Here is a 14,936-nt window from a genome sequence, read left to right on the forward strand (position 1 = left end):
TTTCAAAGATGCTGATTTCAACAGAGCTATCATACATCAGTGAGTGATTATGCTGGATTGGAGCAAAATAAAGGGGGAAGTTATTTTCCAATAGAAAGGAAATTGAAAACAGGACTTGAGAAGGCAAGAAATTCAAGCTGAAAAATGCATAAGTTCACAGGGAGAAGAATTTTCCCATTCCTGATTATTTTCCAAGTAGAACAGTCATGTAATAAATATGTAGTAAGTGATCATTGTATCCCAAGAACTATCCTGGAATTCAGTTATGGATAAGAAACAGTTTCTGCCTTTGGGTAAGTTTTCAGAAATCAAAAGTTTGGTTAAGTCAATAAGTAAATTCAGTAGACAAACTGCTTTCCACTGTGCTGTGCTAGGTTTTTTTTTTGGTCGGTGGGGAGGGGCATGGAATTAATCTAATTCTTACTCTGCCACTGACTTACAGCCTTTCAGGCAGGTTCCTGGGTGTCAGCTTCCTCTCTTGTAAGAGATGGAATAATAATTACAGCCTTGTAAATCTCACAGCCCTATAAATCTCGCAGGGCTCATATTCACAGGGTATCACACAGAATAATGGCTTTGAAGCCCTTTGAAATCCAGGAAACATTATGTAGTCCCCATCTTCAAGAAACCTACTTTAGGGTCAGAGATGTAAGACAGACGAATGCGAAACAGTCAGCACAGACTCCTGGACAGTCCAAGAACCAATATTTGGTGGTTAACTTAAAATGTCATTGGAAAGGAAGGCTAAAAATGGAGCAGTTTGGTAAAACTACAGATTTTTTTCAAAATATCAAGAAATTTAGTGTTAGGTAGCAACTATGTGTGGTTTGCAGCTGCTAAGACTGATGACATAGTCTTTACCATGAATCCTGAGAAATAACTGTCTTGTTAGATTTCCCCGGAAGGCAATCTAGCTGCCTGTGCCCTACAGAGCCTGGAGGGACCACTAGGGAGGGGGACCTGCCACGGCGTCCATGTGTGTATCAGCACCATGCTACAGGACTCCCCTAACTCTTTGGAAATGGTATCTCCCCACCTTTGGTTAACTACCCATCTTTAAATTTCATAAAAGGTCCTGGATCTGTATACATGTGTGAGTATGTTATTGTCTAGTTTTTAATCTGAGTCCATCTGACACAGGCAAGAAAATGGAGCTTAGGATGCCTGAGTGAAGCTATGTGGCTATATGGATATAAAGGGAAAGGCTCATATCATTAAATTAATAGATTCCCAAAAAAACGTAAACAGTTTACATTAATTTAATAGCATCAAACCCTAGGGAATATAATATTACTATCTTTTTAAAAGAATTAGGTGATCCGTTTAAATCATTGCACTCTTTGTGGATCTACTATCCAACAGTCATAGCCCAGAGAGACTTCAGTTTTACTATTTCGTGGTTTGCATTTTCAGTTTGTGAAGGGTAAATGGTTAGTCCTGAGCCTTAGGTGGTCTCCCGGAGATACATATTTCCATGGGAAACTAAAATTGCACAGAAACCTTATACAAAGATAGAGAACGATTTTAGCTGCACAGGTCAGTTTCTACTGGGCCTGTCCTGATTTGCCATAAACCTTAGCATGAGAACCAACACATCTTTCCACCAAACTAGACTAACAGCTGTCTCTCTTTCCCAGTGTTCTGTTTCCTGTGGTGGCGGAGTGCGGATTCGCAGTGTCACGTGTGCCAAGAACCACAATGAGCCCTGCGACGTGACAAGGAAACCCAATAGCCGAGCTCTATGTGGTCTCCAGCAGTGCCCATCTAGCCGGAGAATTCTAAAACCCAACAGAGGCACAATTTCCAATGGGAAAAAGCTACCAACAACTGACCCCTTCAAGCCCATCCCTCCAACTACACCCAGTCCTAGGATGCTGACTACGCCCACAGTGCCTGAGCCTATGAGCACAAGTGCTCTGACGATTCACAGCCCTGGTCCTACCACAGCCTCCAAAGAAGGAGACCTGGATGGGAAACAGTGGCAGAATAGTTCAACCCAAACTGAACTGGACTCCCATTATGTCATTTCCACTGGAAGTACTTCCCATCCCATCCTCAATTCCTGGTCTTTGAGTACCCAGCCAAATGAAGAGAATGTCTCCAGTCCAGACACTGGTCCTATCTCAGAGGGAGACCTTGTAGTCACAACAATGAGTGGTTCTGATTTGTCAACCTCCAGCAATCCTGTGACATGGCAGGTGACTCCATTTTATAATCCCTTGACCAAAGAGCCAGAAATGGATATTCACAGTGGCTCAGGGGAAGACCGTGAACAACCTGAGAACAAAGATGAGAACAACTCTGTGACATGGACCCAGATCAGAGTACCTGGAAGTGATGCTCCAGTGGAAAGAAGTACAGAAATGCCACTTGGACCTCCACCAACACCTTATCTTAGAGGGGCATCCCTGTGGCCACCCTTCAGCACAGTGTCGGAAGGACTGGTGCCCAGCCAAAGGCCCACCACTCTCAAAAATGGTGCACCCAGAGCTGAGGGGATGGTCACTGAAAAGCCAGCTAACACTCCACTCCCTCCAGGAGGAGACCACCAGCCAGCATACTCAGAAAAGCCAGTAAACCATCACCCCCAAGAACTTCCAAGCAACATGAATCTAACACAGAGTTCCGGACCAGTCCTGACGGAGGAAGACGCAACCAGTCTGATTGCTGAAGGGTTTTTGCTGAATGCCTCGGATTACAAGCAGCTCTCCACGGGCCGCAGCCCTGTGTACTGGACTGTTGGAAACTGGAGCGAGGTAAGAGTTCTATTTCTTACCCAGGCCTGATTCTATATGGAAATTAGCTAGGGGTGTTGCATTCCTGTGCAGATTTCAAAATAGACTTGTGTAAAACATAGTCTAATGTACAAAAAAGTGAAGCAATCAGGTCCATGCCCTCACCTCCCTCTTCACCTCCTTAGCTCCAAAAATGAAAGAAAAAAAAAATCCAGGGAAGGAGAAAAAATGTAGTGAGAGTGAAAAGAACCTAGAACTAAATCAGGAGACCTGAGTTAGCCAGCTGTGTGACAGTGGAGAATTCAGTCTGTCTCTCTGAGCCTGCTTTTGATCTACAGAACAGTGGAACTAGTGTAGATCACCGCTCCTCTCCAGTGTCCCTTCCAGCTACAAATTGTAATGATGTTGTGAAGAGGGACCACTGGAAGGACATGGGTTCATATTTCATTCAGAAAGCCAGTGTTGAGACTCTGGTTTAAACCTGTCAAGCAATCACAATTGGAATGGAAATTTAAGACAAATTTCTTTAAAAGAATTCTATAGCTCACTGTATCAAGCATTTCTTTTCTTTTTGGACTCAGTGTTTGCCTGCATTAAAAAAAATTCTTTTTGGCTTATTAAAAGGATTAGAAGACAGAGGAAGAAGAAAATAAACATGATGACAAAGTGTTGGTCCCTGTTTTCGGGTTTGAGGAATTTGGCTAGATATTTGTTTGTTCATTTCTAGAACTAATTACATCCTCTGAAGCATCAAAATCATTTCTCACCCACTTGAATTTCAAATGCACAGTATTTGAACTTGTTAAAAATAACTTGACAATGCAAAAGAGGACTTTGTGGCAAAATGATCACATGTTGATGTCATTCAGCATTTTTGATGACAATGCATGACTCATCTCTCTAGCTAAAAAGAAGTGTTAACAGCTAATATAAAATAACAATATATTTCATTTATGAAGCATGTTAATTTCCAAACCACTTCCATATGTAGTCTACTATTTTCTCTTTTTGACAGTCCTGGGGAGTAGGTAGGGTCTTGTTTATACCAATTTATGTAGAGAAAAACTAAGATTTTTAACAGGTAAGTAACTTGTCTATGGACATGTCCGTTGGATGATGAATCTTCTAAAACTTTCTGCTCTTATCTGCTGTCTCTCTAGTGAATTTCAGTACGAATCGGCAATTTAGCTATATAAAATTCTTTTGTATGAATTAATCAGCATCATTGGTCCTGAAATTGACTATAGTGGCAAAAAAAAATAGGTATATTCAAACTTCCAAAATTTTTTGTTTGCATTTGAACTATGTTTCACATTGATTTACTTTAAGTTCTAAAGTGAAATCACATTCATTTCATTTTCTGTCAATGGAGGGGCATCTTATTATCCCCATTTGGAAGTAAAGAATCCAGGTTCAGGAGGAGAAAAGATTTTCATGCTTAAGAGTAATCCAATTTGTTGAAAAAAAGGAGAGGAGTTGGTCTCATGATCCCTGACATTTTAGTCAGGTTTCTTTCCATTAGGAAAGTCCTAATGGGCTCTTAATGATGAGGAGGATGTTGACAATGAACATCTATCAAGTGTGTGCCATGCTTTATAGCATGATTTTATGCTAATTCACATGCATTTATATGAATGCGTGAATCCTCACCACAGCCCAAGGAGATTGGTAATATTGCCCCCCATTGTAGAGATAAGGAAACTGGAACTGAATGGTGAAGTAGCTAGCCAGAATCACACACATTCATGAGTGACACAGCAGGGATTTGAACCCAAGCAGACAGACTTCATAGCCTATGATCCATTGCTTTGCAAATCAGAAAACATCACCAGTCCCTCTACCTTCTGCTATTTTTGTTTCTTCTTTGGTCATATGACATAAAAACAATGCCATTTATGTGGTGACCCTGGGTAGACAGATGAGAAAAATCACATAGTTCACAAGAAGGTACTTAAAATAACATTGAGGGCTCCATGGTTACTTTTGAGTTCACAGGGGCAAATGGTGCCTATAATGTCACTGCAGTGGGTTCAGCCTAGATATTTTGAAATACAAATGTTCTGTTTAGGTTTTATGAATGATATCCTTTTAAGTAGTACCACCCAAAGGTATCTTCCTTTCCAAAAGCTTGGGGCATCCCTTAAGGACAGATAAATAGTCTTATTGTTCTGCATCCAGGAAAGCAGTCTGGACAGTGTGTCCATACTCAAAGACAAAAAGAACAAGTTATGGAAACTGAGGCTACTTAGTTAATTTGTAGGATTTTGTTAATTAGCCAATGGAGATGAAGTCTGAAAGTATCTACCATTAAAGACCCTGTGAGCCTTGAGAAGAATACAAGCTAGGTCAAACAGAGTGTGAAAGTGTAGATGATAAAAGGCATATATATGGGATCAGTATCAGAATAAAGTATGAATGACATGTGTACAGTATGTGTATGTAATTAGAAATCACACACACACACAGAGGCTAGGCTGTTGTTAACAAATAGAGCCAAACAAGTTATGGTTCACCAGAAATTGATTTCTCACTCAGCATAATAATACAAGGTGATTCCATGTCTGCAATGGTGGTAGTAGAAAATGATGCTGGGAATCCAGTCTGAAAATGGCTCTGCCATCCTCCTGTCTTCAAATTTGCCCTGGGGTCACGATCCTAGCCACAGTCAGAAAGGGAAAAGAGCACAGAGGCACTCCCATGGGAGGTTTTATGGGCCAAGCCTAGAAGGGGCACTTATCAATTCTGCTCACATTCCATTGTCTAGAACTCAGTCATATGACCAAACCAAATAGCAAGGTGGATGGAAAATGTAATCTAATTGTATACCCAGGAAGAAGAGGAAAAAGGATTGTAGTGAGTATCTAGCAGTCTCTAACACTGAATGACATGGCCCACTGTGTGTATTAGGTAGCTCATTCTGGAAGCAGTGAGGACGAGGGATTTGATGAGTCCAGATGTAGTCCAGATGAGGAATGAGAACTAGGACAAGAATGCTTGGGATGTTTTTGTGCCAGTACCATACTGTCTGGATTACTGTAGCTTTGTAGTATAGTCTGAAGTCAGGGAGCCTGATTCCTCCAACTCTGTTTTTCGTTCTCAAGGTTGCTTTGGCTATTCGGGGTCTTTTGTGTTTCCATATAAATTGTGAAATTTTTTGTTCTAGTTCTGTGAAAAATGCCAGTGGTAGTTTGATAGGGATTGCATTGAATCTGTAGATTGCTTTGGGTAGTAGAGTCATTTTCACAATGTTGATTCTTCCAATCCAAGAACATGGTATATCTCTCCATCTATTTGTATCATCTTTAATTTCTTTCATCAGTGTCTTATAATTTTCTGCATACAGGTCTTTTGTCTCCTTAGGTAGGTTTATTCCTAGATATTTTATTCTTTTTATTGCAATGGTAAATGGGAGTGTTTTCTTGATTTCACTTTCAGATTTTTCATCATTAGTGTATAGGAATGCCAGAGATTTCTGTGCATTAATTTTGTATCCTGCTACTTTACCAAATTCATTGATTAGCTCTAGTAGTTTTCTGGTAGCATCTTTAGGATTCTCTGTGTATAGTATCATGTCATCTGCAAACAGTGACAGCTTTACTTCTTCTTTTCCGATTTGGATTCCTTTTATTTCCTTTTCTTCTCTGATTGCTGTGGCTAAAACTTCCAAAACTATGTTGAATAAGAGTGGTGAGAGACAGTATGGAGGTTCCTTAAAAACTACAAATAGAACTACCATATGACCCAGCAATCCCACTACTGGGCATATACCCTGAGAAAACCATAATTCAAAAAGCATCATGTACCAAAATGTTCATTGCAACTCTGTTTACAATAGCCCAGAGATGGAAACAACCTAAGTGTCCATCATCAGATGAATGGATAAAGAAGATGTGGCACATATATACAATGGAATATTACTCAGCCATAAAAAGAAACGAAATTGAGCTATTTGTAATGAGGTGGATAGACCTAGAGTCTGTCATACAGAGTGAAGTAAGTCAGAAAGAGAAAGACATATACCGTATGCTAACACATATATATGGAATTTAAGAAAAAAAAATGTCATGAAGAACCTAGTGGTAAGACAGGAATAAAGACACAGACCTACTAGAGAATGGACTTGAGGATATGGGGAGGGGGAAGGGTAAGCTGTGACAAAGCGAGAGAGAGGCATGGACATATATACACTACCAAACGTGAGGTAGCTAGCTAGTGGGAAGCAGCCGCATAGCACAGGGAGATCAGCTCGGTCCTTTGTGACCACCTGGACGGGTGGGATAGGGAAGGTGGGAGGGAGGGGGATGCAAGAGGGAAGAGATATGGGAACATATGTATATGTATAACTGATTCACTTTGTTATAAAGCAGAAACTAACACACCATTGTAAAGCAATTATACTCCAATAGAGATGTAAAAAAGTAAATAAATAAAATGACAAGCTTTAAAAAAAAGAATGCTTGGGATGAAGAAGGGAAGATAAATTCACAAGTCACTGAGAACTTAAAATCAGCAGGATTTTGTGGGGAATTGAATGTGTGGTATGAAGAGGAGAGAGGAGAGGAGGAGTCTGTCATGACTCTTCTGTTGGAATCTTGGGTGTCTGTTAGGTGATGTTCCTATAAACTGAGATATAGTACAATGTATGGAAAGAGTAAGTTTCAAAAGAGACAGAGAAAGGAAGGATGATGAGTTTAGTTTCAGATCAAGTTTAGTTGATAAGACCTGTGGGATATCCAAAGGATAACCAGCAGATGTTTGTGTGTATGGGTCTGAGGTTCTTGAGAGAGGTGAAAACTGGATATAAAATTTGGTAGCCATGATCGATAGGTAGAAGTTAGAACCTTGGAAGTGAATGAGGTCACCCAAGCACAGCCTGTAGGCCGCAAAGAGTGGTCCAGGGTTGGGACACTGGAAAACACCAACATTTTAAGGAGCTGGCTGACAATGAGATTCCATGTGAAAGACTGGTAAGGAACAGTCTAATATTTAAGGCTTAAATCAAGAAATATGGTGCCACAGACGTCTAGGGACATGAAGACTGACAGTGGGCCTAATGGATCTTACAATTAGAAGGGCACTGGTGACTTTGGGGAGAACATTTATAGTGTTGAGATGGAAGGAGACACCAAAGTGCAGCCCAAAGGAGAGACCCTTTTGGAGGCTATCACAGTTCTCAGATGGGACAGTCCCCACATTAGGACTGTTAATAAAGATGGACAGCTCTTCTCAGTCCACAAATTCATACAAAAGTTTCATTAAAAAGTAGCTTTAGGGACTTCCCTGGTGGCGCAGTGGTTGAGAGTCTTCCTGCCGATGCAGGGGACACGGGTTCGTGCCCCGGTCCGGGAGGATCCTGCATGCCGCGGAGCGGCTGGGCCCGTGAGCCATGGCCACTGAGCCTGCGCGTCCGGAGCCTGTGCTCCGCAACGGGAGAGGTCACAGCAGTGAGAGGCCTGAGTACCGCCAAAAAAAAAAAAAAAAAGTAGCTTTAGGATGACCCAGAAATTAGTTTCCTTTCCCATACTCTTATGTAAATGTGTTTTAATGCATTTGTCCTGAGGATATTTAATACATGTGAATTAATTGATAAATGTTAATTGATCTAACGAGAAGTTACTATATCCAAATAAACTAAACCTAAATAAACGTACCTATCAACCTGATGACTGTTTGAGCCCAGAGGTTAACGGATGCATTTTGATTTTGATCAAGATACAAAAATTAATTCTATCTCATGTCATATCTTTGACTTTGACAGAAATAAAGTCTCTTATTGAATACATCATAGCTCACCAAAAATTTGGCAACCGTGGTGGAGCCATTGAGAGCTATTAATTCTAGGCAGTTTGGCTGGAAAGGGGGAATTGGCCCAGATTGCAGAGGTTTGTAAAGCTACAAGGATATTACAAGAACAGAGTTCCACGTTTGGCAGGAGTCCCCTTCATGACAGGGCTTGGGGCCTGCTCCCTTTCTGCATCTTTTGAGACAAAATGTTTAATACACAGAACTGTCTGAGAGGATCAGGATTCAGAATGAAAACTTTGGGTTTTGAGTTTCCCACCCTCCCCTGATTTTTTATTCTACCCGTATCTGAAGTTGCTTCTTTAGGATTGTCCCTCCCTATAATGGCATCGCTGGCCCCTCAGTCACCACCCCTTCGGAACCCCAGGATCACCACTTGTATCAGTCTTCCCTTGTCCTACTAGAAAAACCCTAACAGTTTTTCACGTCTGTGTCATCTCATCATTTCTGTCATCTCCTCTTCGTTTCTTGTCAGTTTAGGCTCAGGAGTTTCCAATCTAACAGTGGGAGGCATCTGGAAAAGAGTAGGGATGGTTTCGTTTGTTACAATGATGGGGGATGGGGGCTGCTACCAGCATTCAGTGTCTGAGAGCCAAAGACAATGAGGGTCCTGTGACATTGAGGGAAGTCCAAAATACCAATAGTGCCCCAATAGTTAAGAATGGAGAACGCTAGGACTCTTCCCTTTACCTTTGCTGGTCTGGGCACTTCCAATCTCTCCCCTCGCCAATGCTTTCCATGCATCGTCACGAGAGATGTAAGACTGCCATATTACTCTTCTGAGCGGAATTTTCTAATCATTCCAAACGCCTGATCACAAATCATTAATGTCTCTCCATTACGTACCAGATAAAATCCACTCTAATATCCAACAGCCTTCAGGTCCTCGAATAATTCCGCTTTCAACATACTGCCTCCTATGACGTCATCCTTCGTAAGCTTCACCAAATCGAAACTACTCAGTTTCCACTAAACCTTCTGCTCATCTCAGTTCAATGCCTTTGTTTATGCTGTTTCCTCTGCCTGGAACTTCCTTCTCTTTGTCCTCTGTCCTTTTACGTTCTACCTGTGCTTCAGTATCAAGCTTTGAGCTTCTTCTTCCATAAAGCCTTTCCTGCTCTTTAAGATTGGAAGTATTGTCATTTCTAAAGTTCCTTAGCATTGGATCTGAAATTTCTCTCTGTGTGTCCCCCCTGTCTGTCCTGTGTTGAAGGGGTGTTCATGTCCCCCAGCATACACAGCATGTTCCTCTAACTACCTGTGATTTTGAAAATTACTAAAGAATTGATATAAAAACCGAGTTAACACTGTAAATAGACATAAATCTAGAAAGCAGATGTTCTGGGTTTGAGTATTGGCTCCATCATTTAATAACTATGTTCTCACTGCACCCATTTCCTCATCTTTAAAATGAGGATGATGACGATGCCTGATTCATAAGATTGTTATGAGATAAAAGGAATAACTATATGTAGGAGAGTGTCAGGCACATAGGAAGTACTCAGTAAGCATTGGCTTTGATATCTGTTTATAAGACAGAAAATGTAGGTGCTTCACAGTATGCATGGGTGTGGATCTCATTTTGACAGAAGGTCACCTCTCATCAAATTGCCTCATCATTCAGTCGGATCCCTTGGGCCAGTCAGTGAAATGCTGTGCAGTCCTGTAAATGGAAGTGACAGTAAAATTTTCCGCAGCCTTTCACAGCAGTTTTCGCAGGATTCTGATGTAGCGCTGCACATCATTTCCAGTTCTGACCACCCCCAAACCTGCTCCTTGACCTGGTAAATCGGTTGTCACAGGGTCACTAGCTGTAACGAGGGAGAAAGTTCCCAGAACAAGCAGATTGTCCCTTCTGCCTCCTTAGGGTCCTCCTCTCTTCTCTGACCACCCCACCCCACCCCCCGCTGCACTCCTAATTTGAAACTAACTAAAGAGACAATCAGTGGAATCCCCTTTTGCTTACTGCATTCCACCACATCCTCCTGTCAGCTTCACCTTTGGACTCATTTGCTGTCTAAATAGAAATTGTCAAAAAGGAATTAAACAAATGTCTACTCACAACATCTGAATCTAACAGGACTAGATTCAGAGCTCCAGAGACATGTGTTTATTTACAACATAAATATGGTACAAAGAACTGTAGACATCACTTGTGATGTACCAGGGTCATCAGTAGCCTGGGAATTTGGTCTCACTAGCTCCTGTCCTGGGTTTGGGGCAAACGTCATGTTTTTCTCCATGTCGTAATGTGAAATTAACGTTGTACTGTCTGTGTGACCTTAAGCATGACGGCTAAGCTCTCTGGGCCCCGGAAATCTGGAAAGTGGGACTCATAACGCTGACCTTGCAGGTATGCTATGTTTAATAGGTAACATTTGTAGAGCACTCACTTTGTGTGTGAATTACCTCTGTTGTTCTCACAGCAACTTAATAAATGAGGTCTTAGTGTTATCAACAGTTTCACATGTTAGGGAAGTTAGGAAACTGCGAAAGATTGCACAATTAGTCAACTGCAGAATTATAATTGTATCCTGAGTCTCAGAGGTTAGAGAAAACATAGGAAAGGTACCTGTTGTGTAGTTGTATCAGTTGTCCATTGCCACAATAACACTATATAACAACCAACCACAAAATCTCAGTAAACATTAATTTTGGTCCATGAGTTTCTGGGTCAGCTAGGAGTATCTGCGGACCCGGGCTGAGCTTAGCTGACCTCAGCTTGGCTTGTCATGCATTTGCTGAAGGGTCAGCTGAAGGCTGGCTGGTCTGAAATGGGCTCGGCTGGGTCACCCAGCTGGGTTTCACATGATCTCTCATCCTCCAGCAGGCTAGCCCAGTTTTATTCTCATGGCAGAGACGAGGGTCCAAGAGAGAACCAGAACAAGCAAGGCCTCTTGAGAACTGACACAACGGCACCCACTGCAATTTCTTGGCAAAAGAAAGTTGCAAGAACAGTCCTGATTCAGCAGCTGGGGAAATACATTCCACCATATGATGAGAGGAGCTGTGAAGTCCATTGGAAAGAGCACGGGTGTGAACAATTGGGCCACTAGTGCAATCAATCTATTCACTTCAGCTGTTATTATCTCTAATGTGTGTATATATATGTATATCATATATATACACACATAATATAGTACAGAGGAAAAAAGCTAGGAACTTATGAGAGATTCAAATCCAATCCTAAAGAATTTTAAGGAGAAGAGTTGACCTCCATAAATGAGCCAGGTGAAAAAATGTTGACCGAGGCTATTTTCTGCTCTTCCCTTTCTATGAGCAGCATTGGTGAAATGCGGCAGTATGCCTGCAGCTCACCCCCTTCCCCAGGCCTTCACACCAGGATACTTTTTTTTTTTAACATCTTTATTGGAGTATAATTGCTTTACAAGGGTGTGTTAGTTTCTGCTTTATAACAAAGTGAATCAGTTATACATATACATATGTTCCCATATCTCTTCCCTCTTGCGTCTCCCTCCCTCCCACCCTCCCTATCCCACCCGTCCAGGCGGTCACAGCACCGAGCTGATCTCCCTGTGCTATGCGGCTGCTTCCCACTAGCTATCTATTTTACGTTTTGTAGTGTATATATTCCATGCGTCTCTCTTGCTTTGTCCCAGCTTACCCTTCCCCCTCCCCATATCCTCAAGTCCATTCTCTAGTAGGTCTGTGTCTTTATTCCCGGCTTGCCCCTAGGTTCTTCATGACCATTTTTTTTTATATGTTCCATATGTATGGGGTAGCATACGGTATTTGTTTTTCTCTTTCTGACTTACTTCACTCTGTATGACAGCCTCTAGGTCTATCCACCAGGATACTTTTTAAAGGGAAGCACATCTCTATTTGCACTGGGTTTTCCTCCCACAGACAAATCAGGGATTTGCAAGCCTGGCTGCTTATTAGAATCACCTGGGATTTGTTTCTTAAATACTCCTGCCTGAGCCCTACCCACAGGCGTTCAGATTATTTGGGGTTGGAGCCTCAGCGCTGGTTTGTTCAAAAGCTCTGCAGGCCATTTTAGTGAGTAGCCGAGATTGAGGACCCCACCCCCCCGACTCCAGGGTGGGGTGGGGTGTGTCTGAGAAAGCGGCCCTGAGCCTCTTCTCTCTCCTCCCCTCCACCCCGAACCCCCGGCAGTGTTCCACTACATGTGGCCTGGGGGCCTACTGGCGGAGCGCGCAGTGCAGCACCCAAGTGGATTCCGACTGCACTGCCCTGCAGAGGCCTGACCCTGCTAAGAGGTACCACCTCCGTCCCTGCGCTGGCTGGAAAGTGGGAAACTGGAGCAAGGTAACCGATCAGGCTCAGCAGTGTTAGGGGTGTCGGGGGGCGGGGAGGGACTTATACGAGGTCATTTGCTAAAGCAGGTTTCCTTCCTCCCTTCCTGCCTCCCTTCTGCCCTTTGCTTTGATAAACTGGTGAATGCGTAAATCAGGTGTTACCATAGGCCTGCTTCAAGTTACACAATAGCCTGAGAACAAACAGTTTTCAGTAGCCCACAAGTTTGTATCTGCCTGTCTTCCCTTACCAGATAAACTGAGAAAAAAAAAAATTAATTTGTGTAATGAATTGCTTGTCCAGCATGCAACACTATTTCTAAATTGCTTAAGTTTAGCATTATGATTAATAATGATACATTAGCACAAGTGTAATTAAATCATCGTTCAGCAGCTGCTCACAAAGCAAGTATAACATTGAATCTGTCAGACTCAAAATGAAAAGAAAACGGAAACATAAAGACACATTTGGTCTTCAAAAGTGTATGTCCTGGGCTTCCCTGGTGGCGCAGTGGTTGAGAGTCCGCCTGCCGATGCAGGGGACACGGGTTCGTGCCCCGGTCTGGGAAGATCACACATGCCGCGGAGCGGCTGGGCCCGTGAGCCATGGCCGCTGAGCCTGCGCGTCCGGAGCCTGTGCTCCACAACGGGAGAGGCCACAACAGTGAGAGGCCCGCGTACCGCAAAAAACAAAACAAAACAAAAGTGTATGCCCTATATTGATCTTTCAGAAGTGCAATTTTCCTGTCCTTGCTAATCCAGCTGTGGTTACTCATTTTTCTGTGCTGCCTGCATAGTCCCTCGTGAAAGGCTTTATCAGGTTTTAGGATTAGTCAGGCTTGCCCAGGTTCTTCTGGGCACCAATCAGGCCCGACCTGCCTGTCACCCTGATGGGGCTGAGCCGGCCCCTGGGGGATACAGATGCAGCCAGGTCGTAGAGACATTGGTCAGAGGTGGGGTTAAGAGCTGCTTGGCAGAAGGGGTGCGAGGTATGAGCTGTGCCTACACCTTCTGTTTGTGAAGTGCACCCACCTGTAAGACACCCTGCAGGCTCCTGTCTTCTCTCTGGGGAGCCAGTTTCCCTTGATGGCCTTGACACAGAAGGGAAAAGAGCTACCCAGAAATGTGGGGAGGCTGTCATCCCCTCTAGATGGTTAGCGCCCTCATCTTGTAGAAAGCTCACGTCCCCAGACAAGCAGGGCCATGAGGTGTCCCACTGGATGTCTCTGGTTCTCCTGGCAGACTTATCTGACAGACAGGAGTGTGGAATGTCATTTATCTGCATTAGGCCCCTTTTCCCAAAGAAAGGCTCTGATCTTTGGCAAGAGAGAGAAAGTAGTGCGACTCCCTGAGAAAATCACCACGCATTTCTTTGATGCCTGCCAACCTCCCTTTTTCTGTTTTCATACCATTTTTCTTTCAGGAACAAATGCTGGTTCTTTTTTCTTTCTCTTCCAACTCATAACAAACTCAAGATCAAAAAAGGACTAAATGTCTGGCTACAAGTTCTCTTCCATATCCAGAAGAATCTCAAGCAACATTTCTATCCCTGACCTTGCCAAATGTTGACCAAGTCCTGAACTTCCACTTTCCCATCACTGGGACTAATCCTTTCCTTGGAAATTACATGGCTCATAGAAAGGACAGATGTGTGAAATAGCTCACACTTTTAAAAAGGTCCCTCCACTGTAAAATTCTAGGAATTCTAGCTGAGATAAAAGCCTGCATGGGAGATCCGGTAGCTATTCTCTGGGGTCAGACCCCCTAAAGAAAGCCCTGCTCTGCCAGCTCATCCCTTCCGTGTCTGTCTCTGGGTCTCTTCTCTCTCATGGCCGGGAGGCTTGTAGATGTATTTATTAACCCCTGTAGACTCCTGGTGTTTTGTAGAAGCTGTCTCTGACACATCACCAAGTTCTTCCAGAATGTGGTAACCACCCATCTAAACTCAGACCCTCAAAGTTACTCCATTCCTATCAGTAAGGAAAATATCTCCTCTCTCAGGATAATAGATAAACCTTATGTCAAAGACACTGTTTAACTACTGATAGTCAATTGCCCTGACTTCTGTTTTTTCTATCATTGGGGACATTGAATACATGACTTCCATTTTTCCTAGGAATGT

The 14,936-nt window shown here is 42.9% G+C and overlaps 1 protein-coding gene across 1 annotated transcript in view; it reads left to right on the forward strand.

Moving 5' to 3' along the window:
- The window catches only part of ADAMTS12 (ADAM metallopeptidase with thrombospondin type 1 motif 12), a 378,709-nt gene that overhangs the window by 314,010 nt on the left and 49,763 nt on the right, over positions 1-14,936 (forward strand). The window contains exons 19-20 of the mRNA XM_060009627.1: positions 1,638-2,756; positions 12,675-12,827. Coding sequence (XP_059865610.1) covers positions 1,638-2,756; positions 12,675-12,827 — 1,272 coding nt within the window. The remainder of the gene's footprint in view (positions 1-1,637; positions 2,757-12,674; positions 12,828-14,936) is intronic.

Source organism: Delphinus delphis, chromosome 3 (genome assembly GCF_949987515.2).
Source record: "Delphinus delphis chromosome 3, mDelDel1.2, whole genome shotgun sequence".
In the NCBI taxonomy this organism is placed as follows: Eukaryota; Metazoa; Chordata; class Mammalia; order Artiodactyla; family Delphinidae; genus Delphinus; species Delphinus delphis.